We start from the raw sequence: 24,973 nt of genomic DNA, 5'->3' as shown, positions 1-24,973 counted from the left end.
AGGCTGAAGGTGTATCTTTTGGGAGGCTCTATTTGACTCACCACATAGCATGTGTCCAGTTATGGGGTCAGAGAAAGGGAAGGACATTCATTGAGATTCAGCTCAAATATTACCTCTTCCTCATGAGCCCCTTGAACCCCACCTAAAACGCACCCATGTCCACCCACACGTCCGTTCAATGAATATCTGCCAAGCGCCATCATCACTGTGACAGAAGGGGCAGGGACAGTGAGGAGCTCAAATCCCAGCTGGGACAGAGAGCAAAGAGGGAGGGGCAAAGTACCCAGGAGGTCAGGTAGTGGTGGATGCTATGAAGAAGCCAGTCCAGGGCGGCGCCTGTGGCTCAGTGAGTAGGGCGCCGGCCCCATATGCCGAGGGTGGTGAGTTCAAACCCAGCCCCGGCCAAACTGCAACAACAAAAAAAATAGCCGGGCGTTGTGGCAGGCGCCTGTAGTCCCAGCTGCTCGGGAGGCTGAGGCAAGAGAATCACATAAGCCCAAGAGCTGGAGGTTGCTGTGAGCTGTGTGATGCCACGGCACTCTACCGAGGGCAGTAAAGTGAGACTCTGTCTCTACAAAAAAAAAGAAGCCAGTCCAGCAGGGAACAGTGGACGGGCTGTGATGCCAGATGGGTCATCAGGACCAACCCCTCTGAGGGACTGGGTCCAGGACCTGTAGGAAGAGGACTCGGAGGCAGAGAGCTTGCTGGGTGAAGACCCCGCAGGGAACAAACAGCTCTGGAGCTGCTCAGTTAGAGAGGGCAGGGCCTTGTGGTTAGGATGAGGTCCTTATGCTGAGTGGGAAGGGACCAGGGGAGGGCCCAAGCCACCTCCCGTTCAATGACTCTACTCACAGTGCTATTTCCTGCAGCCAAGAATGCAGGTTAACATCAGCAAAAGGCAAAGGCTCATGCAAGAGACCAGCACAAGCCGGCAGCATGTGTGGCTTCGTGTGCAGGGTGGCCAGCCAGGGAAGCTGCAGGCCACTATGTCCAGATGTCCTTTATAGGGTAGATCGCATTGTCACTCTGACCTGGGGCCGGCAGGCTGGGGTATGCTGGTTAGGAGCCTGCAGTGGTAGTAGCCGTAGCCTGGGGGGGGGCCCCCAGGTACCCCTGCCCCAGGGCTTCCCCTAGACCCTCGAGGGAGCAACCGTGCACAAAAAGTGGGCTGGTCCAGACCCTCGGTCCGATTTCTCGAGTTTCCCAAAGTGTGTGGCAGGAGTGGGGCGGGATGCCGCGGCTTCTAGAGTGGAACAGAGGCGGATCCTAGGTCCTCCCCTTACGCCCTGGCCGCAGAAGCCGCGGCGCGCCCAGGGAGGCCCGGACAGACAAGGCTCAGGCTGGTCCTGAGTACTCCTCTCCCCAAAGCCCAGGACAGCAGCCGCTGGAGGAGCCGGACCGGTCTCGGAGGGAGTGGGCGAGGTCTCTGATGAGAGTGGGTGGGGCCTCGGACGGGAGTGGTCGGGGCCTCTGACGGGAAAGGGCGGGGCTTCTGCGCTGGGTTGGGGCACTCGACAGGGCGGGGCGGGGAGCGGTGGGCGCAGCGGGGAAGCTCCGCTCGGGCTCCCGCCCGCAGAGGCGGCTCCGGAGGGGCGGGCCTACTCCGCCCCTGGGCCCGCCGCGCGCTCGCGCCTCTCAATCCCGCAGCCGGGGTGGGGGCTCGAGGCGACTGTGGCTCCCGGCGGAGCAGCTAGGCGCGGGGCAGGACCGGCCGGGAGCGGCGGCGGCGGAGGATCGCGCGGAGGGTGGTGGCCTGGGCCCACCGAGCCATGGCGGCCCCGGAACCGGCGCCGAGGCGGAGCCGGGAGCGGGAACGGGAGGACGAAAGCGAGGACGAGAGTGACATCCTGGAGGAAAGCCCGTGTGGCCGCTGGCAGAAGCGGCGGGAGCAGGTGGGCAAGGGAGGGAGGTGGAAGTGACACCGCCCTCCCCCAGCCGGAGGGGCCTGAATGCCACGCGGGGCCATGGGACGCTGGGGAGCACAGGTGCTGGAAACCTCTCTCTGGCCGGGAGGACCGAGGACCTGGCCAGCCCGTGGCCCTCTTTGGCCCAGCTCCCATGCCCTGAAACCCTCAATTCCCAGAGGAAACCAGTTTCCTCCTGGAACCACCTCCCCATGCCTCTGGGATCTGCTGCTCAGCGCCCTGAACCTGAGCCAAATCCTCTCAGCCTATCCCCTGGTGCACCAGGCTCCTGCGCGCCAGCTGCCTGCGAGGACGAGGACCCCCACTCCCAGAGGGGTCGGGGCCTGTAGCACACGCTTATACTGCAGGAAGGGTGTGGACAGGGACAACCCTCAACCCTGACCACGGAGGGCACACATAACCCCTCTCCACCACTCCCACCGGCAGGTGAACCAGGGAAATATGCCGGGGGTTCAGAGCACCTTCCTGGCCATGGACACAGAGGAGGGGGTGGAAGTGGTGTGGAATGAGCTCCACTTCGCAGACAGGAAGGCCTTCTCAGCCCACGAGGTGAGGCCCGCTGCTCCCTCCTCAGCCCATCCCCTTTACCGCCACTGGGTGACCACCCCACCCTTTCCAGGAGAAGATCCAGACGGTGTTTGAGCAGCTGGCCCTAGTGGACCACCCTAATATCGTCAAGTTGCACAAGTACTGGCTGGATGCCTCTGAGGCCCATGCACGGGTGAGCAGGCAAGACCACAAGCCCAGTAGGGCAGCTGTGGGAGTCATAGCTACTGGAGCCCCTGAGCCTCCACCCCACCTCCACAGGTCATCTTCATCACAGAGTACGTGTCATCTGGCAGCCTCAAGCAGTTTCTCAAAAAGACCAAGAAGAACCACAAAGCCATGAATGCCCGGGTATGGAGAGTGGGCTAGGGTGGCATGGGGGAGAGGGCAGGGCTGAGGAGGCATCCGGGACAGGAGCAGCCTTGGATGGGCCAGGCGAGGGCAAAGGGTGGGCTCCACAGGCCCAGCTGCCTCTCCTGTGCCCACCCGACGGAGTCCTGCGTCTGCTGCTAGGCCTGGAAGCGCTGGTGCACGCAGATCCTGTCAGCACTCAGGTGAGGGCCTGGCTTGCCCACGCGCCCTCCCCGCTACGTGCCACCTCTGCATCCCTGACCCAGCTCCACCTGCTCTCCCCTCGAATACCTGCAGCTTTCTGCATGCCTGCAGCCCTCCCATCATCCATGGGAACCTGACCAGCGACACCATCTTCATTCAGCATAACGGCCTCGTCAAGATTGGCTCCGGTGCTGGCGGGTTGGGCAGGGGTGAGGGGGGCAGGGATGGGGGATAAGCTGGGAGCCCAGGGCAGAGGACACCCTGGCGCCCAGCTTGCTCACTCAGGTCTTCCTCCCTGCCTGGCCTGAGCAGTGTGGCACCGAATCTTCTCCAATGGTGCGTGGGGGCCTTGGGTGGATGGGGTCCTGGAGCTGGCCCATTGGCTCAGCCCCTGTGCTCTTCCATAGCACTGCCAGACGATCTCCGAAGCCCCATCCAGGCTGAGCGGGAACAACTGCGGAACCGGCACTTCTTCCCGCCAGAGTATGGTGGTGAGTTGGGGACGGCACCAGGCCCTGCCCTGCGCGCCCATCCCACCTGCCTTGCCTTGCTCTTTCCCTTTCAGAGGTTGCCGATGGGACCACTGTGGACATCTTCTCCTTTGGAATGTGTGCACTGGAGGTACTGACTCCGGCCTCCCAGCTTCCTCCCTGCTGGGCTCTGCCCATCTCACTTGTGCCCCTTCCCTGTGCCTGACCTGGCCCTGCATCCCAGATGGCTGTGCTGGAGATCCAGTCCAATGGGGACACTCGCGTCACAGAGGAGGCCATAGCTCGTGCCAGGCATTCACTGAGTGACCCCAACATGCGGGTAAGCAGCTTGCCTTGCCCCTCCCAGGCTGGCTGAGTGAGAGCTGTGGGTAGGCCTAGAAGTGTCCTGGGGCTAGTGTAGCTGAGGGGTGTGCCAGCTGCAGCGCCTCCTTGGAGGGAGGCCAGAGAAACACTCCCTGTGTGGGCATTACTACTATGTCTGTTTCAAAGATAGAAAAAATGAGCCTCAGAAGGGCTAGGTACTTTGCCCAAGGCTTAGAGTAAGCACCGGAGCCAGCGTTTGCACCTGCTTCAAGTCCTTGCCTTTAAACTTTCAGAAGTAGAGGAGACCCTAGCTTGTGGAGAGGAGGACAGGGTGGAAGCTGTATCCGCAGCCTCAGGAAACAGGGGTACCTGAATGGGCATGAAAGACAGGGAGGGCATGGATGTGGACCAGGTGGGGGTCCATCAAGGTAGCTCCAGAGTTGGGCCTGAGCTGGGGTAGGCAAATAAGGTCAGGCTGTGGGTAGGAGGGATCTCATCTGTGACTTGAGATAATAGCACTTGCTCCCCATGATTTCTGTGACAGTTAGGAAAGTAGAGCAGGGATACTCTGAGCTCAGGACCAACTGTCCTCAAGTTCGTACAATCAGGTCCTGGCCTGGCTTGCCTATGTGTGTGTTCCTGTGTGTCTTGTGGTGTTCATGAGGAGAGAGGACTGTGGGGGTACAGCAGAGCCACCTGCTGCCAGCCTGTCTTCTCCATGCCCAGGAGTTCATCCTTTCCTGTCTGGCCCGGAACCCTGCCTGCCGGCCTTCTGCCCACAGCCTCCTTTTCCACCGAGTGCTCTTTGAGGTGCACTCCCTGAAGCTGCTGGCAGCCCACTGCTTCATCCAGCACCAGTGTAAGGAGTGGGCTGGCCCAGGGGATGGCCCGGGGGCTTGGGGGCCAGATGTGGAAAGAGGCCCTGTAGGACCCAAGACTCGAGCCACCGCCCTGGTGCTCCTGTGGCCATAGACCTCATGCCTGAGAACGTGGTGGAGGAGAAGACCAAGGCCATGGACCTGCATGCAGTCTTGGCAGAGCTTCCCCGGCACTGCCGGCCCCCACTGCAGTGGCGGTGAGCAGCCAGCACCTAGAAGCCTCCTGTCTCAACTTCTCGGCCCCTCATGTACCTTCCATCCCCCTCCCAGGTACTCGGAGGTCTCTTTCTTGGAGCTGGACAAATTCCTAGAGGATGTCAGGTGAGCGCTGGTGTGGGGTGGGGACCAGGAAGCTGTCAGCCTGAGCCCCCAGCCCCCTGCCACCTTCTTGTGTCCCTAGGAATGGGATCTACCCACTGATGAACTTTGCAGCAACTCGGCCCCTGGGGCTTCCCCGCGTGCTGGCCCCACCGCCTGAGGAGGCCCAGAAGGCTAAGACCCCAACGCCAGAACCCTTTGACCCTGAGACCAGGAAGGTGAGTCCCACCCCTCTGCTCTGTGCTATCCCTCAGACCTCCCACCAGCCAGAGTGGGCACCTTGTCTTAGGACCTGAGTGCCCCCAGCCCTGTTCTCTGCCAGGCTTAAGTGGGGTCATGGAGGTCACAAGACAAGCTGGGACACTCTCCTTTCCAGAGACACTTGCTATTCCCCAGACCCTCCCCACCCCTGCTGCCCCTGCTCCATGCCCCACCCAGCCTTCTTCTGCAGACCTCCTCCAGTCTCATGCCCACGCCCCCATGCCCCACCCAGTTGCTGATCCCTGAAAAAAGTGTCCCTTGGATTTAGCCAGAGGCCTTGCTCTGTCACCCTCTCCCTTTCCTCCTCATACCCACTGGGCTCCAGAGGCTCTGGCTTTGGCCCTGATGTGTCCTCATAGCCACTGTCCTGATCTAGGCCATGCCTATTCTTCACCTGAACGCTGTACTGACCCGTGGCCTGGCCTTCTCCTTCTGGCTGCCTTCCACAGTGCAGTCACAATTCCTGTCCTGACAGTTAAAGCTACCTGCCTCCTGGATGCTGGCAGAGATCAGGCAAACCCCCAGCCTGGTCCTGTTGGAGTCTCCTGCTTTGGTGTTGTCACGCCCTGCCTTGGGCTTCCCACAGTCCCCTGTTCCTTCAGGTGCCCTCTCCACCTATTCATCCTTCAGTACCCAACCCCGTTTTTTTAACTGGCCAAGCCATTAGCAGTGAGAAGGGCTTTCTGGCCTCCTCCAAAAGATGGTTTCTGTTTCCCATCTCTACTGATCCTTTGAGGCAGCATCTGCTCTTTACTGCTTTAGTTACTGAGTCCAGTCTTGGTGGGTGTCCCCGCAGGTGGTCCAGATGCAGTGCAACCTGGAGAGAAGCGAGGACGCGCCGCACTGGCATGTGAGTGGGGCGTGGGGCTGAGGGGCGGGGCCGGCGGCGTGGGGGCGGGGCTCGGGCTCCCGGTGCCGCCCCCCCCACCGACCCCGCCCCTCCGCCCCTCCAGCTCACTCTGCTCCTGGTGCTGGAGGACCGGCTGCACCGGCAGCTGACCTACGACCTGCTTCCAAGTAGGCCGGGCGGGGCCCCGGGAGGCGGGCGGCGACCCGGAGCGGCGGGCGGCGCGGCGGCCTCACGCCTCGCCCCTCGCTGTTGCTGTTGCCTCAGCCGACAGCGCGGAGGATCTGGCTGCGGAGCTGGTGCACTACGGCTTCGTCCCCGAGGTGCGCAGATGTGCGCGGCCGGGTGAGAGAGCGCGCGGGGAGCGCCGCGCCCTTCTGTGCCCCCCATTCCAACCTTCCGCTTGCAGGACGACCGGACGAAGCTGGCGGCCTTCCTGGAGAGCGTCTTCCTCAAGCACCGCGGGGCCCAGCCCTGACCCCGCGTCCAGCCGGGGGCTTCCACCTGTGTGCCCTGGAGCCAGTGAGGAACTGGGCCTGCAGAGGGGGCCAGGGATGGGGCCCGCCCGGGGGTGAGGAAGCCGGGGTGCGGGAGTGCAGGGCGCACATGTCCTTAGGACCAGGGGTGCGCTGCCAACTCTGGCCTCCACAACGCAGCCCACGTCCCATATCATCCAACTTCTGGCTCTGAGCCCCTCCCCAGCTGCCCCACCAGGGCCTTTAAGTCCTCAGCACCAGAGGCTGCCCTACCGGTACCGCAGTACCCACAGCGCCCGATGCGCACCTTGAGGATGGAGTGAGGGTCGGCCCTGGACAGACCTGCTGCAAGAATTGCTCCATCCCATTAAGAGAGCATCCCATAGGACAAGCCTTGACCCCAGGCAGTGGTGGAACACCTGCAGGGGTTAGGCATGGTGCTGGGCACTGGGCAGGGCCAGGACCTGGCAACGAGAGGAGATAGTAGAGAGCCCTGGAGCTGAGGCTGTTGTCAGCAAAGTCCCCGATCCTGCCCAGACCAGTCCGGCAGCCCCCTGCCTGGCCCTGCCCCCACTGAGAACAGCCCTGCAGCCCAGCCCCCCTGCACTCGCTCTGCTCTCAGTTTCTTTCCAGCACACCCTGGCCTGGAGAGATTACAACCAGGCATCCTCCTTGCTCCTCAAACTCACACCCTCCTTTTGACTTCCCGTACTTCCTCCTGGGGCCCTGAGGACGTGGCTCCCTAACTATCTCCCACTTAATGCTCTCCTCAATCTTAGAGGACTCTGCCCCCACCTCTCTGGCCTCTAAATTTTTGGACTGCCTCTCTTTCAATCTCAAATTTAGTTAAACAGTCTTAAACATTTTAAGCTGTATGTATACATTTAGTGCATTCATATTTCTTTTTAAGCATTCAGCTGTCAAACCAAGAAGGCTCACCACTGTAATAGTTCTATATTGCTGCTGTAAAATTTACCACAAACTTACTATTAATTCTGTAGGTTGGAAGTCTGATACGAGTCTCACCAGATTAAAATCAAGGTTAACAGGCTGCATTCTCTTCTGGAGACTATTGGCAGCATTGGCTTCCACGCAGTGGCAGGGCTGAGGCCCCCCTTCCTTGCTTGTTGTCAGCTGAGGGGCATTCCCATTGTTAGGGGTTGACCACATGCACTGGCTCTTGGCCCCTTCCTCCATTTTCAAAGGAATAGCAGGTTGAGTTTTTGTCTCTGGTTCTCTGCAGCCAGGAAAGGTTCTCTTTAAAGAGATAAGCTTGGGCCATGCAGGGCAGTACAGGACAATTTTCCCCCTCAAGGTTTTTAATATTAATCACATGTGCAAAATACCATTGCCATGTAAAAACTAACATTCATTGGTTTCCCCAGGGATTAAGGAATGGACATCTTTTGTGGAAGAAGGGTGGCATTCTGCCTACCACACCACCCTAACCAAAAGCCGAAAGCCAAAAAACCCTAACCAAAAGCCAAAACAAAATTTACCAAAGCATATTAAATAAATGTACAAATATGGGGAATCTCACGTTATCTTAAACATTCCAGTACTATTACAGAATTATTCAAATTCTCACACCTTTCAACTTAAAATTACAAATCTAATTTACACATTCTAGATGAAAATCCTGATGCTAAACTGTCTAATTTTGCATGGTCTTAAACAGTCTGAGTGGCAAATACATAACATTGTACCAGTGATTAAACTGAACTTAAAAGCATCAATACTACCCTGCTGCACTTAATCATGCTTGTTGTTTTTCATTTTAACTTTTACCTTCTCAGTTTCATCCATATTGTTTTGGAAGTGGAATGGGCTTTTTCTTTTTTCTTTTTTTTATTTTTGAGGCTAATAATAAACAGTAAATGCAGTCTCTTACTTTGAACCTCCCCAAATTTAACTCTCTTAGCTATTTCTTTAGACATTTGAAATCTAGATTTCTCAAAAATCACAAGCATGTTTTTAATCCAGTTTATGAGCTTTTCTACAGTTTTTCTGACTGGCATTCTCTGGGGATCACCTACCTTGATCCCCTGACCCAGCATCACCCAGTGTAATGGACATGATAGCTCATGAATATCATTACAGTTTCATCATCACAGGTCTCAGCAGAGAACAAGGTGTCCTAGGATACTTTCTTGCACAACTCTGTTTTTCCTGGAGTTAATAATTCCCAATTTTCTTTCCTTTTTTTGGTTTGCTCAGTTTTCTAGATGTCACTGCAGAAGTGTGAGCTTCCTGTCAAATTTTAGGACACATCACCTAATTGAATGCTCAGTTTCTTTTCCTGAAGCCCCCTAACATGTGATTGCTCTGCCCCAGCATGCTTGCTCTTGTAACCGTGGCCCGGATGTCAACGTGGGTCACCCCTTCCCCAGTCCTGGAGCACTTCCTTCTCTGGGCTGTGGATCTCATGCTTTCCTCTTCCCACCTTTGCCCATTTGAGGAGGAACATTCACCATGTTTCTTCAGATAGGATGCATGGGAAGTTGCGAAGTCTTTGCCTATTTGTCTTTATTCTAATCTCACAAGTGCTTGAAAGTGTAACTAGATACAAAAAGCTTGACGTAGTTGAAAATCATTTCTCCCCAGGATTTTGAGGGTATGTCATTGTCTTCTAGTTCTAAGAATGTTCATGTTTTTCTGAATTCTGACCTTTCGCCTATGGTCTCTCTTTCTTTGGCCCATTGTGTTGGAAATTTTCTTTTTTTTTTTTTTGTAGAGACAGAGTCTCACTTTATGGCCCTCGGTAGAGTGCCGTGGCCTCACACAGCTCACAGCAACCTCCAACTCCTGGGCTTAAGCGATTCTCTTGCCTCAGCCTCCCGAGTAGCTGGGACTACAGGCGCCCGCCACAACGCCCGGCTATTTTTTGGTTGCAGTTTGGCCAGGGCCGGGTTTGAACCCGCCACCCTCGGTATATGGGGCCGGCGCCTTACCGACTGAGCCACAGGCGCCGCCCCTGTGTTGGAAATTTTCAATGACATATCTTTTTTTTTGCAGTTTTTGACCAGGGTTGGGTTTGAACCCACCACCTCTAGCATATGGGGCCAGCGCCCTACTCCTTTGAGCCACAGGAGCTGCCCATCAATGACATATCTTGATGTACAACTTATTTTTCTTTTTTTGCTGCGCAGTTTTTGGCCGGGGCTAGGTTTGAACCCGCCACCTTCGGCATACGGGACCAGCACTCTACCCCTTTGAGCCACAGGCGCCGCCTGATGTACAACTTGTTTTTCATTCATTGTCCAGAAACCCTGACCCTTCAGTTCTAGGAAATTTTCTTGAATTATTTCATTGCTGATTTCCCCCCCTTATTTTCTGGACGGTTTATTCGGATGTTGGGCTTATCTTTTTGAGGGGTGCAATGGGCACTGGTTAGCACAGGGTCTGGAGCCATTCTGTTGCTCCCTGCTGTGTGGTGTTGCACGTCCTCATCTGTAAAAATGGTTTGCGCAGTACTCACAGCGCAGGGCTGTTGTAAGAACTGCATGAGCCAACGTGTGTGAAGTAAGAGCAGTGCCTGGCACCAAGTGCCCAGAGTGCAGCATTACACATCATTGCCCAGAGAAACTGCCACCAGAGGGTGTTGCTTATGGTCCCCAGCCCCACCCCTAACCATTTCCTTCGAAATGGCGGCCTCTGGTGTGCACCAGAGAGCACTGACTCATGTGATGACTCACATTTTCTATTGGTTAGCTATCTAGTTTTGTTGTTACACGTTCTGAAAGACTTCGATTTTATTGTTCTAGATTATTGAATCATTCAGTTTACTCCCATATTTTTCATTTGTAAGAGTTTTCTTTTGGGCAGCACCCGTGGCTCAGTGGGTAGGGCGCCGGCCCCATATACTGAGAGTGGCTGGTTCCAACCCAGTCCTGGCCAAACTGTAACAGAACATAGCCAGGGTGGCACCTGTGCCTCAAAGGAGTAGGGCACCATATGCTGGAGGTGGTGGGTTCAAACCCAGCCCCGGCCAAAACTGAAAAAAAAAAAAATAATAATAATAATAGCCGTGCATTGTTGCGGGCGCCTGTAGTCCTAACTACTGGGGAGGCTGACGCAGGAGAATTGCCTAAGCCCAGGAGTTGGAGATTGCTGTGAGCTGTAATGTCACAACCCTCTACTGAGGGCGAATAAAGTGAGACTCTGTCTCTAAAAAAAAAAAAAAAAATAGAGTTATCTTTCATACCCTGAATAGTCTCTCTAGCCTACTGTTCTTGGTTTTGGAGGCAACACCCCTAAAATTGCTAAGGTTGTAGTTGTAGCTTTCCTCCTCCCTTCTGCTTCCATTATTGTCTCTGTTCCTTATGAATGCTGTTTCTTTTTCCTTTTGTTTGTTTCTTTCTTTTTTGACAGAGGTCTCACTCTGTCAACCAGGTTATAGTGCAGTGGCATCATCACAGTTCACAGGAACCTCAAACTCTTGGGCTCAAGCATCCTCCTGCCTCAATCTCCTGAATAGCTGGGACTACAGGTGCCCACCACAACATCCAGATAATTTTTCTAGTTTTTTGTAAGGATGGGGGTCTTGTTCTTGCTCAGGGTGGTCTTGAACTCCTGGCCTCAAGCAATTCTGCCTCCTCCTCCCAGAGTGTTAGGATTTACAGGCGTGACCCACCACCCTATCCTCTGAGGCCCTTTTCTTCCTCAGGTATCTGGTGATCTTGGGCTATTCAGTTGCATTTAAGAGATGCTCTTAGGGCCTGGGGCTTGTGGCCTGGTGACCTCTGAGGTCAGGGATGTGTCTGGGCCATTCTAATAGGCACCCCCTGCTCCTGTCCCCAGCTGTTAGTCTTTTCATTTGAGCTGGTAGCTGCAGAGAGGAGTCCTCCTCTCTGAGGAGCCTGGGTGACACCTGTGGGAGGCCAGACTCAGCCAATGACAGGTAAGAGGAGGGGCAGGAGTCTCACCTTTGAAAATTCCCCATTTTCAAACAGGGTCTTGCCTATTAACCAGGCCTCAAAACTCCTCTTCTGGACAAGGGCAGTGCCTGCCATCCCCAGCACATAAGTATAGAGGTTTGGCACTCCTTTTTCCAGGTGCGCTTTCACACACCACCCCTCAGACACTGACCTCCATAGCCCAAAGGGCTAAAGCAGCTGCCACCTCCCACCTTCTTCCAGCTCCACAAAATTCCACTTCTTTGCCCTCACAGGTTTTGCCTTTATAAAAATTTCCTATCATTTTAGATGGGTTTCAGGAGGGAGAGGAGGAAAATATATTGCCATATTTAACTACAGCTGTCTAGACTGACTTCTAAATTCTCCAGAAAGAGACCTGCCAAGATAGAGATGTCCTCAGACAACGCAAGGTGCTTGAACTGACAGATGTGGTTTCTTCTTGGGGGGTAGCTGAGTTGGAGTCCTAGGACTAGGTGCAGCGTCTGACAAGCCTCAAGGGCAGCTCTTCCAGTAGCACGGACGAACCTCCCGCCTTGAGATCCGGTTCAGGGACTACCACGCTGTCAGATGTTAGACGCGCTGTTTTATGAATCACTAGGAAGGAGAAAACGCTGCCATTTAAATGAGGACGTCTGATTTCAGGGCTGTCACAATGACGATGCATCTGGAAGTCTATGAAGAAGCGGTTCTTTTGTAACCTACAACTCGGGAGTCTGTGTAGACGGGTCCCGGGGGGATAGCCGCTCTTTTTCCTGCCTCCCTGGTGAGCACCAGTGGACAACGCCTGAGACTAGTTTTTCGTAAAACACGCAGAGATACAGCAACCAGAGGAGCAGCAGGGTCAGGAAGCCCGCGCACGTCAGAGAACTCAGCCCCGCCCCGGTCCCGCCCGCGCCCGCCCCCGCCCCGCCCGTGTCTGCACCACCCCTTCCGCCCTCCCTTCCCGGGGGCGTTAACTGTCCCTCCCCATCCCGGAAGCGTATTCTTTTCTTCCACGTAGCGGGAGAAAGGCCTTTTCTCGCGAGAGTTCCGTCAGCTGGTACCCAGATCGCGCGAGACTGCAGAGGGAGCTGGAGCTTGTGGCGCGCGCGGCGGCCGCGACGGATGCAAGATGGCGTCGGCGACCATGGCTCTCGTAAGTGAGCCCCCTTGGCCACGGGTGGCCCTCGGCTGGCGGGAGGGGGTCGTTGGCCCGGCTGGGGCGCAGAAGGCCCCGGTGGCGCGGCGGTCTTTCCAGGCTCGCGCAGGCCGCCCGCCGGCGGTCTTGTGTTGCGCGAGGCGGGGGCGGAGCGGGCGCGCGCCGGCGACCTGCGGCCGGGGCTTCCGGCCTGCGGACTCCAGCTTCCGGCGGGGCGGGGCAGGGGCCGAGCGAGTTCGCTTTCCAGCCGGGTGGATCTTGCAAGCGGTCCTTTGGCCGAGCTAAGCGAAAGGCTGGTTGCCGTCTTGCCTCTGGTGACCGGGCTGTGCACCGAGGTCCCTACGGAAGGTGGGGTCCTTACGGAAGGCCGGGTCCTGGTGTGACAGCATCTGCTGGCTTGTCCTAGTGGGCCTCCGGGTCGATGGGACCAAAGGGGACGGGACTCGGCTCAGCGAGGACGGGGTGCCCTTGACTCCCTGCGCCCGCGGCCGTGATTCCGCTTTTTGCCCATGCTTTGCAGGGAAGGGCTTATCTCCATCCTGTTATCCCCACTGAGGAAGGGAAGGACTTGCTTTCTTATCAGACGTTTTCTAAGCAATCGCTTTGTCCCAAGCTTTATGGAGGATTTTGGGGCACAGTGGGGAACCAAACAGAGGCAACCCCTGCCTTGTTCAGAGGTTTGGTGGGCACCATAAACCAGTTTCCACTCATGGTGCCACGTGCTGGATGCCGGAGGGAGCTGTGATGGGGTGGTGTGGTACCCAAAGGAATGAGCCCTGCCCTGCTCAGTACATTGCCCACCTCCAGGAAAGGGAAGGATGCTCAGCGAGTGACTTAATGTCTTGCCCTTGGCGCCTCCATGGTGAAGTCTTTCTTACCTGTCTTTCTCCAGCTTAGCTTAATGGGACGTACCACTACCCCCCTTTCTCAGCCACAGTTCATCCCTTTGTTATGTTCCACCTTCCCCCAGACCTACACCCAGATGGACAGGATAAGGTCTGTTTGAGAAGGCAACTTGGGCAGGTGGCTGAATGCTGGACTGACTGATAGGGGCAGGGACTGTCATTGGCAGGCCCTGATCTAGGGGCTGGACCCAGTCCCACTGGGGTAAAAAAAAAAACTGCTGGGGAAGGAAGGCATTTGCACACAAGATTCTTCAGCTGGTAAGGGGTAGCCCAGCATGTGATTGTCAGGACTGGCTAACTTATCATGTCTTGTTTTATCTTGAAGCCGCAGGAGCAAGTGAGTTTTGCAAGGGGGGAGCCAGAAAGAAAAAAGGTGAGGGCTAAGGACTTGGTGACCATCCCTAGGCAGCAGAGAGTTGGTAGTGAAAGGAGTGGAAGGTTTAGAGACAAGGATTGGACACTAGGAAGTTGGAGGAAAATGGACACTTCATCTCCCTAAGCCCTTACAGAGCAGAGTGCCCTGTGCTCAGGGGATAGCGGCTAAATTGGGCAGCACCCGTGGCTGTGGCACAGTGGCAGACAGCCGGTTTCTTTCTTCCCCTTTTTTTTTTTTTTTTTTGAGACAGAGTCTTACTTTATTGCCCTCAGTAAAGCGCTCTGGCATCATAGCTCACAGTAACCTCAAGTCTTGGGCTCAAGTGATTCTCTTGTCTCAGCCTCCTGAGTAGCTGGGACTACAGGCACTCACCACAGTGCCTGGCTATTTTTTTTAGAGAAAGGGTGTCTCGTACTTGCTCAGGCTGGTATCGAAACTGTGAGTTCAGGCAATCCACCTGCCTCGGCCTTCCAGAGAGCTGAGATTACAGGTGTGAGCCACCTCGCCTGGCCCAGACAGCTGGTTTCATTGCTGAGGTGGATATGGGCAATAAGTCTGACCCTCGAAATAAAGGTGTTCAATAGGGGTATTTGTTGCCTTCCAGAGTCTCTTGAGGTCAGTATGTGTGTTTTGTGAATGTCAAGGCTCAGGCTTGCTGCAGCAGGTTCTAGGAGTATGGTTTGATCCTTTTTTGAATGGAAAGACTTCTAGAAGGGTGGCCTGTGTGGTTGACACAAGAGTGAGGCTGCACCCATGTCATACTGCTCCTGCCCTGTGGGAGGGCTGGGATGCAGCAGCTGACCTTGGCTGACTGTGGTCTGGTGGGGAGGTGCAAGAGGGTGCAGAAATACCTCCTCTGGGACTGGTGTGCTTCCTGCCTAGTGGCTGCAGGGGTGCTCTTGGCCACCCCGGTCCACTTGGACTCATTGCTCTGTTCCTCCCTTCTCTGACAGCCTGACCAGCTCCCACTTAGGGCTACCGCCTTGGATTTCTTTAGGCAAGAGCATTGGTACCCATTCCCCTCCCCACGGATGCAGTCACTTTTTCCCGTGGGTCCCAGCATGCAGTGTCACCTCACAGGCCTCCCTGGCAGCCATGACCTTGTATGCCTCATAGTTACTTTTTTTGCGTCCTGCGTTTTGTTGTTTTCTTAGCTCTTTTACCTACAGAAGTCGTCCCAGGTGCTGACTAGCACATTTGTCCGCAGCTGCCTCTGAGGCTCCCAAGAGAGGTCTTTCCCCTTTTGTTCTCATTGCATCTGCAGTGCCCAGCAGAGCTCTGCCACATAGTAAGCAGTGTGCAGCACTAGGGAGCTAAGCAGCTGAAAGAGGAGACAGCTCCCGCAGCTAGTCCTGCGCTGGGGGTCTGATGCTGGATGTGCCTAGCAGTACAGAACTTGGGGCATGCTTTCCATGTGCAGGGGCTGCATAAGGTACTTCACAGAGGGTGTTCACTGCATCTTTGTGGCAGCTCTGGGAGACAGATCACCCCACTTCACAGCCAAGGAGCCTGAGGCCTGGAGAGAGACATCATATGGCCAGCCGCAAGTTACTCTTTTGTCTTCCAGTGGGAAGTACTGCTTTGGCTTTAGCTGGTAAAGTGTGACAGAGTCATGACTCTGGTGCTGAGGGCCACCAGAGAGTGATGGCATGTGACTAGCTAAGATCCCAAATGACCAATTCCTCTAGGGTCTGGTTAGCACAGCAAGCACCCCAGGCTCACTGCCCCTGAGGACTTCCTTATACTGGGGATGGTGTGGGGAGTTCTGTGTAATGCCCACCAGAGGACTGGCTTTTCCCACAAGTCTCTTCTGAGCCATGACTTGCTCTCCACACTGTCCTGGCCCATGTGTTGGCTGGCTGCAGATAATTTGGGATCAGGAAGTTAAGAAAGTGCCCTTGAATTTGCCTGTGCACAAGTGCCTGGCTTGTCTTGATGTGACCTCTTGCCATGGGCACCTAGAGGCAGCCTCTGCTGTGGGCGTGCTGGCTGTAGGTTGAAACTTCGAAACTGGGGCACAGTTTCTAAGCAGCAGTGGGTGTGAATTGGGTGCAGCTGTTTTGGTAGCATGCAGAGCGACCTCAGTGTCCCTGCCCTTTGCTTCTCTGTCTGGCAAAGCTGGACTTGTACTGCTGTCCCTCCTCTGGGAACCAGGGTACCTGGGACATGAGCTGGCGGGGTCAGCCTAGCTGGCTTTGTCTATGCACGTGGGTCTAAGGGTGGATACTAACTGTTCCCTCATGTACTTAGATATTTGTAGGTGTTGTCCTTGAGCTGGGAGCAGGATGAGGGCATTCTGCCCTGGGTTACCACTGTGCAGCCCCAGGGTGGGTAGGGTGGGGTAGGTTTTAGGGCCCTTCTACCAAGTCCCCTCTCCCCAGTATTGGGGGAGGGGACTTGGTAGAAGTCCCCTAAAACTGTCCATCTGCTTGTGACCTATCTCTGCCCTGCCACCAGAGAAGGCCATGGTGGGCACTGCTCCTTTTGTGCCCCTCTGGGCATAGGTCCCTGGAGTGCAGACGGCCAGGCCCTCAGCTGCCTTCCTAGCAGGCAGACCCTCACCTTTCCATGCTGCTCAGAGGTGTTTTCAGGAGGGGTGGGGGACAGCTGGCTTGCCCTCCAGCTCCCTGCGGGAGAGGGTGGCTTTCCCTGTCTTGGGGCAGGAGCACAGCCTGTTTTCTGCTCTTTCTTCCCGTCCCTTCCCCGTCTTCTCACTGCAGTCGGGCCTACCCAGTATCTGCTTCTGCTTCTTGCCAAGGCCCTGGGCAGCTGCAGGTGTGTTGGCAGATTGGGGGCTGGGGCAGTGTTGGGAATGTCCAGGGACCAAGCTGGAACTGGTCCCTGCCTATGCCCTGCCCCACCTCCTTTGCTCCTCCATGGGGAGCTCAGTCCTCAGTTTGGGAAGAGGAAAGGGGCTGGGAAGGGAGGGCTGTGCACCTGTCCTTACAGCATCTCCTTCCTGCCCACAGCAGGTCAATGGTCAACAAGGAGGGGGGTCCGAGCCAGCGGCGGCGGCGGCGGCAGTGGTGGCAGCAGGAGACAAATGGAAACCTCCACAGGTACTGACCTTAATTAAGCCTCCTCTCCCTCAGGCCCACCTGTCTGCCTGCCTGCCTGCCCGCCTGCCCACGCGTCCCTGGCCCAAAGAGGCTTGGCTGGGGGCCGGGTCAGGAGGAACCTGAGGGACCTTTTCTGCCTTCTGGGCAGACAGCTGCCCGCAGGACCCTGGCTAAGCCCTGCGTGATCCTGCCCCTCCCACCCAGCCTCCAGGCCAGCCTCTCCTCTCTGTGTCCACCCTGCTTCAATCACCAGGCAGAGCAGGGTGGGGGTGCTGAGGACTGATGTTTGGCCAGTATTCACTCTTAGCCATCAGCGTCCTGTGGAAGGGTGTCTCAGTGTTCTAGAACATGTAGCGTTAAGAACCAGAGATACAGATTTTCATTTCAGATTTCTGTCTTAATTTAAATGAAACAACAAAACTGTAAGTCAAAGCACAGGTCTGATTAGAACCAGCTCTCTGTATCTTTTCCTGGCTCCAGTCCCCACATGGATACTGGTGGACCTTGGCCTGTTCAGACGCCCAGCCCTTGGGAGCAGGTCCTACTGGAGGTGGAACAGGCCTTGTCCCTGGGTAACCAGGTTCTTTTGCTTCTCTGCGGCAGTGTCCGTCTCCAGAAGGTTCCCATTGGGGCTCAACAAGGTGCCTTGGGGGCCTCTAGGGGATAGGCCCTCCTATTGACGGCCCCCCCCAGGCAGGCACTCACAGGAGTGGATGGGGACATGGTATGCAGCTTGGACCCTGGGAAGTGGTGGGGACTGAAGCTCCCTGGCCCTTGGCTGGCTGTCCAGCTGGCTATTGGTTGGTAGGAGAAGGGCCTTTTGTTCACCAAGACAAAGAGGAGATTGAAAAGTTTCTAGGGGGCTGGAAAGGGGGTTGGCATTGATTACCATGGTGACAGCTGCTCTGGAGTCCCAGCCTTTGGCTCCTGGGCCTTCTCTTCCCCCTATGGAGAAACAGGCTTGTGGCCAGCTGGGGAGGGTGGAGAGGACAGGCCTAGGATGAGCTGGACTGGGTACTTGGTCCCACCCAGAGCAGGCCTTTGACTGACCTTCGGGGCCTACTTGGGACCCTGTTTGCCTGGAAGGCGCCTCCAGGGCTGCTTGCCCTTTGAGTCTGTGCCAGAGACCAGCGCTGGGGCCAGCCAGGGTGGGAGTTCTCAGGGTTTGGGACAGCCAGCCCCTTTCTGCTTCTGTACATTGTCCTCGCTCAGTGCCCTGTGCTGAGGGCCTTTCTCTCTTCTCTGCCATCACTCTCAAGGCTGTCTCTAGAAGTCTGGAATGGACTGGCTAGTGGCCTTTCAGAGCTGGCAGACAGGCAGGCACATTGGGTCTGCCCACGGCACATGTGCTACTCTGCCTCCCTGACTTCTCTCCTGCCACATGCTATGTTCTTCCCTTTGCAAAAAGCACAGAAGCAGATCAGAGGGGTGTGAATATACTCCTAGCAGTGTCAGCTTGGGTCTGTGGCCAGCTGGGACTGTGGCCCCACCCCTGCCCCATCACCACCTGGTCCCCCGGCCTCCCTGGCTAGGGTGCTGTTGGGTGTCCAGTCTGTCCCTATGGCTAGCTGCTCCTGGCTTCTCCCAGTGGGCTGAGCACAGCCTGGGCAGGAATGTGGTGGGGGTGGGCTAGAACTCTCTGTTGGGCTCGCGTGGCCTGGAAGAGCAGCTGGGTTTTTCAGGAGGTGCTGTGTCTGCAAGGGTCGGGGTGGGGCCCTGTGCCCACACTTGGGTGGCTTTGGAAGTTCAGGGAAACTGAGTCTGTATCCACTCAGAGACCCAAAGAGGCAGGCAGCCTGGAAGCATGGAGCCCCAGGGCGTCCAGGGAGCCTTCTCTCTCTGCCTAGAAGGACAGCTGAGGCTGGCTATCTCTCAAGGCACGAGGTTGGAGGCTCTGGAGTTGGGGCTGGGCCTCTCTCCTGCCACCTGCTGCCTATTGGTGGCTCCAGAGAAGGCCATTGTGGCCTGGGCCTCACAACTGTTTGAGGTTGGCCCAAGGCTCCAGGGTATCTGCCTGCCTCAGTCTGTCCTACCCACAGGTCCTGGGGGAGACAGGCCTGGGCTGGGGACAGCACTGTCTAAAGGGCAGACCAGAGTCCGGCCAGCCCTGCCTCTCCCTGAGAAGGGACTGAACCAGAGGCTGTGTGCGGCTGTGGGAGAGACAGGTAGGGTGGGGTTTCTGGGCCATATGAGGAAGGACTTGGGCTGCTTAATGATCCCCTGCTCCCCCCACCAGGGCACAGACTCCATCAAAATGGAGAATGGGCAGAGCACAGCCGCCAAGCTGGGGCTGCCTCCCCTGACGCCCGAGCAGCAGGAGGCCCTCCAGAAGGTGAGAGTGCACCACCTGGGGTGCTGCGGCGGAGGCTGGTCAACCTGGGGCCAGGGAGGGGTGGGGGAAGGTATATATCCAGCAGGTGGGGCCCCCAGCGCTCCTCACCGCCATCTCTTACAGGCCAAGAAGTACGCCATGGAGCAGAGCATCAAGAGCGTGCTGGTGAAGCAGACCATCGCACACCAGCAGCAGCAGCTCACCAATCTACAGGTGAGCCGCCACCCGCTTTCTGCCACTGCTACCACCTCGTCCTTCTCCTCTTGTGCCTGTGGCTGTCCCCAGGTGTTATGGTTCTCACATTCTCAAGGATTCATTCTTGGGACCCTCAGGGTCCTCCCTGAGGCACGAGAGGCCCAGCCTTTCCCAGCTGCTGCTTGCTAGAGCCTTAAAGGCCTATGGCCCATCCCTGCCCCTTCTCTGTGGCTCTGCCCCTCCCCTTCCTGGTCTTCACACTGGTGCCTCCTCCGCACCCCCCAACCCCCATGTGCAGCTGATGGTGGCCATGGGTAGGGCATGTTCCTCTGTGCCCTTGTAGCCTCGGATAACACTGGTTAGGTCCCCAGCCCTGCAGTTAGTCCAGACCACCTGGCCTGGGGCCCAGGACTGAGGAGACGGTCAGGGGACGCCTCCATTGGGCCCTGCTCTAGCCTTGTGGCCAGAAGCTACACTGTCTGTATGGGAAGGGGCCAGTGTGAGGCCAGCAGGTTCCTGGGCCTTGAGCCTCCCATGCCCCAGCCCTCAGACAGTCATGATGCCAGGAGCTGCCCTGGCTATTCACTGTGCTCCATAGTCCCTCCTCCTCCTCCTCCCGCCTCCCTCCCTCCCTCCCTTCCTTCTGTCCCAGCTGACCCAGCTGCAGGGCAGGGCACCTGGGGCTCTGAGGCCCCCCTGAGCAGGTGCTGGTGGCCAGTCAGCCGGCAGTGTGGGAAGGCAGGCGGGCCTCCCTGGCAGGGCGGGGACTCCGGGCCTTGCCGCTGTCTGCGTGAGGTGTTGACAAGAGCGGGAGACTGCTCGGCTCCAACAGACTGAACTCTGTCTTTACTGTCTTTCAGATGGCAGCAGTGACAATGGGCTTTGGAGATCCTCTCTCACCTTTGCAATCGGTCAATAGAAATGCTCACTTCTTCCGGGGCTCATGTCCTTAGTCAGGGCTAGAGGGGGGCAGTGCAGCCCACGCTCTGGGGACCTTGCTCCCCTAGCCGGCCCTGCCCGCCAGCTCTGGACGAGCGCAGCAGAGCGCCAGGCATGGCGGGGCCAGTGGTGTGGGCACCCACCCCGGGACCGCCCCTGGGGAGGCCTCCATCTGCTCTGAGGGCCCGCCTTAAAACTAACCGGCCAGGTAACTGCGGAGGGCAGCCGGCCAGGGCGGGGCACTGCCAGCACCAGGCCCGTCTGAGCCCATGCCACCTGCACGCACGGGGTTCACCCATGGGCCTCCAGCTCCATCAGTCTCCAGGCTGCCTGGGCTCTTGGGTTGGGGTTAGGCCCCTGAGGAGAGAGGGGTTCTAACTCATGGCCCCATCAGACCCTGGAGGGAGGATGGATGGGTGGGTGGGGGGGTGGGCTGGGGGGACACCAGGAAGCAAGAGAGGGAATGGTGAGGGCTTGGGCCTCTGGCCTGGCTGATAGCAAGGGCTAGGCCACGCAGCCAGGGAGGAGGAGGCAGAGGCCATTGGCTGTGCCCTGGCTGCTGTGGGCAGAGGAGTTGGGAAGGAGATGCCCTCCCTCCCCCCAGAGGCAGGCTGAGGAGGAGGCCAGGCTCCATTTGGAGGAGCCTAAGGGAAGATGCCCTTTCTCTGGAGACCTCTCCTCAGCAGAGCCACTCTTGGCATACTGCTGTCATGGGGACACACCCACTGTCGTTTTGGAAAGTGTGTCTGGAAGGGAGCCATTGACCCTCTGGGGAAGCCCTGGGTTGTGAGGAGGCAGGTCAGGGAGAGAGCTGTCTGCCCAGTTGTGGTTGAGGAATCCCATATTGAGGAGTAGCTGTGGCCCTGTCTCGGGGGAACTCAGACCTGAGGGACAGATCTGGTTTCCAGTCTGTAGAGCCTGCTGTGAGAGGGCATGTGGCTCCACTCTGAGGGTCCTCGGTCTGTGCAGGGAACCTGTTTGCTGGGGAGTCTTCATTTTCAAGGAATTCTTAGTTTGAGGGAAGATAGCTATCCCACCTTGAGTTCCATGTTGGGGGGAGATGTGGGCCTCACCTTTAGGCTCCTCTCCAAGGGTGGGGAGGATTGGTCTGTGGTAGGCTGGCCACTGTCTAAGGAAGGAAGCTGGTCTCTGGCTTTTGGGACCTTTGCAAGGTGACAAGGGCCAGGGCCCTGGTTTCAACCCCACCTACCTCACCAGCCCTGGACCCATGGTCTCCCTGTGGCCCACTGCATTTGGCTCTAGAATCCCCCTATGTGGCATGTCTCTCCTATGAACTGGCTGGGGAGGGAACACTGTCCAGAGGGCATGGGGAGGTCCCTCAGCACATATGGCTAAGCTCACAATCAAGGCCCTAAACTTGGCAGGCCCGTCACCTCTCCAGCTCCAGGGAGCCCTGGGGCTTCTTTTAGGGTCTCTGCTACCTTGGGATGCCCCAGGGGCCAGGCCAACAGGTGTCGTGGGCCAGTTTGTTTGGCTGTGGCATGGGCTACAGGCAGCTCTTTTTTGTGAGAGGTTTCAGGGGACTAGGAGGGCACATGGCACTGAGCCCCGGCCTGAGTTGGCCCTGTATGAGCAGCTGCTCCTTCTCTTTCCAGGGAGCCCCTGGCTGGGCTCCTGAGCTCTTCCCCTGGGGTCTCTTCTGGGCAGTGGCTGCTCTGTCTTCTGCCCTCCTCTCTTCTGGCCTCCAAACCAGTGGGTCCCTCCAGCTTGGATGGCTCCTCCTTCCCTTTTCGGTCGTAGCACTTGGCTGGGACAGTGGGAGGATCTCCCAGCCCAGCCAGGACACCTGGCCTCCGGTAGGGGTGGGGGGTAGACTTGGCGGGAGGGCACACGGCCCTGCCTCTGGACCTCTTGTTAGCTTTGCCGTCGTAGTCTACCAGGGACCTGGGCAGGCTTAGGTGCGTCTGCGTCCTGCTGCTAGGCCTGGCCTTTCTTCCCGGGGCAGGGTTCTGCTGACCCCCATGCCCTGACTAGGGGCCAAGCCTGCACCTGCTGCTGTGTGGGGAGTCCTTCCCACAGTGGAGCTGGGTGGGTGGGCCAGGAGGGGAATAGGCTGCCCAACCTCCTGCCACCCCTGACTGGCCAGTGGTTTTCTCCCCTTCTATCCTGCTGCAGATGGCGGCTCAGCGGCAGCGAGCGTTGGCCATCATGTGCCGGGTCTATGTGGGCTCCATCTACTATGAGCTGGGAGAGGACACTATTCGTCAGGCCTTTGCCCCCTTTGGCCCCATCAAGAGCATTGACATGTCCTGGGACTCTGTCACCATGAAGCACAAGGTAAGCAGTGCCTGCCTGGAGTCCGCTACCCTCACTGGGCTCTCCCAGCCTAACAGTATGTCCTTGTGTTCAGGGCTTTGCTTTTGTGGAGTATGAGGTCCCTGAAGCTGCACAGCTGGCTTTGGAGCAGATGAACTCGGTGATGCTAGGGGGCAGGAACATCAAGGTGAGGGCAAGGGGCCAGGTCTTGGGCCTTTCTTTGTCCCCTGCAGACCTGCAGAGCAGCCCTGCTGTAGCAGCTGCATGTAGCTGGGCCTGGACTGATGAGAGGCTCTCATATCCCTTCCTCTTCCTCAGGTGGGCAGACCCAGCAACATTGGGCAGGCCCAACCCATCATTGACCAACTGGCTGAGGAGGCACGGGCTTTCAACCGCATCTACGTGGCCTCTGTGCACCAGGACCTCTCAGATGATGACATTAAGAGTGTGTTTGAAGCCTTCGGCAAAATCAAGTCTTGCACACTGGCTCGGGATCCTACTACTGGCAAGCACAAGGGCTATGGCTTCATTGGTGAGCCTGGAGTGGCTGAGGCAGGGGAGGGGCCCTTCTGGTGCTGGGGCTGGCCCTCCTCACTGCTATTCCTTGCCCTGCAGAGTATGAGAAAGCCCAGTCATCCCAAGATGCTGTGTCCTCCATGAACCTATTTGATCTGGGTGGTCAGTACTTGCGAGTGGGCAAGGCTGTCACACCCCCTATGCCTCTGCTTACACCTGCCACACCTGGAGGTCTCCCACCTGCTGCTGCTGTGGCTGCAGCTGCAGCCACAGCCAAGATTACAGCTCAGGTAAGGACTCATGCAGCTGGGTGGGCTTGACAATGGGTGGATGGACTCTTGATCCTTTGGGACTGGCTTTTTAAGTTGTCTTGAGTAGCAAGACCAGGAGCTCAGCATTATAAACTTTTGATTTGCAGGAAGCAGTAGCTGGAGCAGCGGTGCTGGGTACCCTGGCCACACCTGGACTGGTGTCCCCAGCACTGACCCTGGCCCAGCCCTTAGGGGCTTTGCCCCAGGCTGTCATGGCTGCCCAAGCACCTGGAGTCATCACGGGTGAGTACAGATGGGTCCTGGCCCCCTCTTCTGCCTTGTCCTCTCCAGACACTCTGCCTTCAGCTGGTTTCAGATTCTAGGCCCTCTTGTTCCAGGTGTCACTCTCTGAGCTCAAGGCCAATCTCATGGCGCCATGGCTGACCAACTCTGTGTTCTTTCGTGGGGACCAGAGGGCATGGGGTTGGGGGGGGGGGGAGTGACTGCTGGACCTGGTTGGTTTTGCTGCAGGTGTGACCCCAGCTCGTCCTCCCATTCCGGTCACCATCCCCTCTGTGGGAGTGGTGAACCCCATCTTGGCCAGCCCTCCAACACTGGGTCTCCTGGAGCCCAAGAAGGAGAAGGAAGAGGAAGAGCTGTTTCCTGAGTCAGAGCGGCCAGAGATGCTGAGTGAGCAGGAACACATGAGTATCTCTGGCAGCAGCGCCCGCCACATGGTGATGCAGAAGCTGCTGCGCAAGCAGGAGGTGGGCAGCTGGGTCCTGGTGCATTGGGATGTGGGGGTGGTCCAGATAGGCCACGGCTCTCAGCTGTCCCCTTTCACCACAGTCTACAGTGATGGTTCTTCGCAACATGGTAGACCCCAAGGACATTGATGACGACCTGGAAGGGGAGGTGACAGAGGAGTGTGGCAAGTTTGGTGCAGTCAACCGAGTCATCATTTACCAAGAGAAGCAGGGCGAGGAGGAGGATGCAGAAATCATTGTCAAGATCTTTGTGGAGTTTTCCATGGCCTCAGAGACTCACAAGGCCATCCAGGCCCTCAATGGGCGCTGGTTCGCTGGCCGCAAGGTGGTGGCAGAAGTGTATGATCAGGAGCGTTTTGATAACAGTGACCTTTCTGCGTGACCCTGGCCCTGTTCCCTGGACTTGCATTGGCCCCTTGTTTCCTCTGGGTGACTGTGGGGCCAGGCCCCTCTGCCCAGCCCAGCCTGTAGTGTGCATAAAGTTGCAGGTGCTGCTGGTCTTGAGCGTCCATGTTTGGCATTGGTCTTTATGCCCATCCTCATCCTGTGTTCCTCCATTGGTGGCCTGGCCCAGAAGGCGGGTGGGAGTGGAGGGCGAGCTGCCCTAGATGGGGACCTGTCCACCTTGTTCACCACAGGGTGGGCCAGGAGGTGCTTGGCAGAGGGCTGCCCGGTGGTGCAGAGTCGCCAAAGTATGCGGGC

The 24,973-nt window shown here is 57.2% G+C and overlaps 2 protein-coding genes across 21 annotated transcripts; both read left to right on the top strand.

Annotated features, from left to right (window-relative positions):
* Window positions 1-1,712: 1,712 nt before the first annotated feature.
* NRBP2 (nuclear receptor binding protein 2) lies at window positions 1,713-12,298 on the top strand. 10 transcript variants are annotated; one of them, XR_008373764.1, is made up of 19 exons: window positions 1,713-1,892; window positions 2,352-2,474; window positions 2,545-2,646; window positions 2,733-2,822; window positions 2,985-3,025; window positions 3,120-3,214; window positions 3,339-3,362; window positions 3,434-3,517; window positions 3,592-3,647; window positions 3,741-3,836; window positions 4,547-4,679; window positions 4,793-4,895; window positions 4,969-5,019; window positions 5,099-5,234; window positions 6,074-6,127; window positions 6,231-6,294; window positions 6,392-6,447; window positions 6,534-6,695; window positions 12,159-12,298. XR_008373764.1 is itself a non-coding variant. In XM_053558476.1 (19 exons), the coding sequence occupies exons 1-18, from the start codon at window positions 1,770-1,772 to the stop codon at window positions 6,600-6,602; spliced, it is 1,500 nt and encodes a 499-aa protein (XP_053414451.1). In that variant the 5' UTR covers window positions 1,713-1,769; the 3' UTR covers window positions 6,603-6,646; window positions 12,159-12,295. The 10 variants fall into 10 exon arrangements, 8 of the variants coding, with proteins under 8 accessions (XP_053414451.1, XP_053414447.1, XP_053414445.1 ...); XM_053558476.1 differs by having other exon boundaries at window positions 6,534-6,646; window positions 12,159-12,295; XM_053558472.1 differs by adding an exon at window positions 10,993-11,089 and having other exon boundaries at window positions 6,231-6,447; window positions 6,534-6,646; window positions 12,159-12,290.
* A 228-nt stretch (window positions 12,299-12,526) lies between these two features.
* On the top strand, window positions 12,527-24,775 carry PUF60 (poly(U) binding splicing factor 60). 11 transcript variants are annotated; one of them, XM_053558465.1, is made up of 14 exons: window positions 12,531-12,651; window positions 15,356-15,478; window positions 16,656-16,710; window positions 16,905-16,994; window positions 19,231-19,326; window positions 19,450-19,539; window positions 20,382-20,432; window positions 22,597-22,758; window positions 22,832-22,924; window positions 23,056-23,269; window positions 23,353-23,543; window positions 23,672-23,807; window positions 24,036-24,271; window positions 24,354-24,775. In XM_053558465.1, exons 5-14 carry the CDS (start codon window positions 19,249-19,251, stop codon window positions 24,651-24,653), a joined length of 1,551 nt encoding a protein of 516 aa, XP_053414440.1. In that variant the 5' UTR covers window positions 12,531-12,651; window positions 15,356-15,478; window positions 16,656-16,710; window positions 16,905-16,994; window positions 19,231-19,248; the 3' UTR covers window positions 24,654-24,775. The 11 variants fall into 11 exon arrangements, with proteins under 11 accessions (XP_053414433.1, XP_053414436.1, XP_053414442.1 ...); XM_053558466.1 differs by having other exon boundaries at window positions 15,356-15,529; XM_053558467.1 differs by lacking the exon at window positions 15,356-15,478 and having other exon boundaries at window positions 12,528-12,651.
* Window positions 24,776-24,973: the final 198 nt, after the last annotated feature.

This window comes from Nycticebus coucang, chromosome 13 (genome assembly GCF_027406575.1).
Source record: "Nycticebus coucang isolate mNycCou1 chromosome 13, mNycCou1.pri, whole genome shotgun sequence".
Taxonomy (NCBI): domain Eukaryota; kingdom Metazoa; phylum Chordata; class Mammalia; order Primates; family Lorisidae; genus Nycticebus; species Nycticebus coucang.
This window is presented reverse-complemented; position numbering and strand designations above follow the sequence as displayed.

What these genes read in the sequence shown, in the direction of transcription:
- NRBP2 (XM_053558468.1), top strand. Translation starts at nt 1,770, where the DNA reads ATGGCGGCCCCGGAACCGGCGCCGAGGCGGAGCCGGGAGCGGGAACGG. An exon ending in TTGGAATGTGTGCACTGGAG is followed by an intron (nt 3,648 to 3,740) that starts GTACTGACTCCG and finishes CCTGCATCCCAG; the next exon opens with ATGGCTGTGCTGGAGATCCA. An exon ending in CGGCCCCCACTGCAGTGGCG is followed by an intron (nt 4,896 to 4,968) that starts GTGAGCAGCCAG and finishes TCCCCCTCCCAG; the next exon opens with GTACTCGGAGGTCTCTTTCT.
- PUF60 (XM_053558456.1), top strand. Translation starts at nt 16,504, where the DNA reads ATGCTGCTCAGAGGTGTTTTCAGGAGGGGTGGGGGACAGCTGGCTTGC. An exon ending in AAGGCCCTGGGCAGCTGCAG is followed by an intron (nt 16,711 to 16,904) that starts GTGTGTTGGCAG and finishes TCCTGCCCACAG; the next exon opens with CAGGTCAATGGTCAACAAGG. An exon ending in CAAGGGCTATGGCTTCATTG is followed by an intron (nt 23,270 to 23,352) that starts GTGAGCCTGGAG and finishes CTTGCCCTGCAG; the next exon opens with AGTATGAGAAAGCCCAGTCA.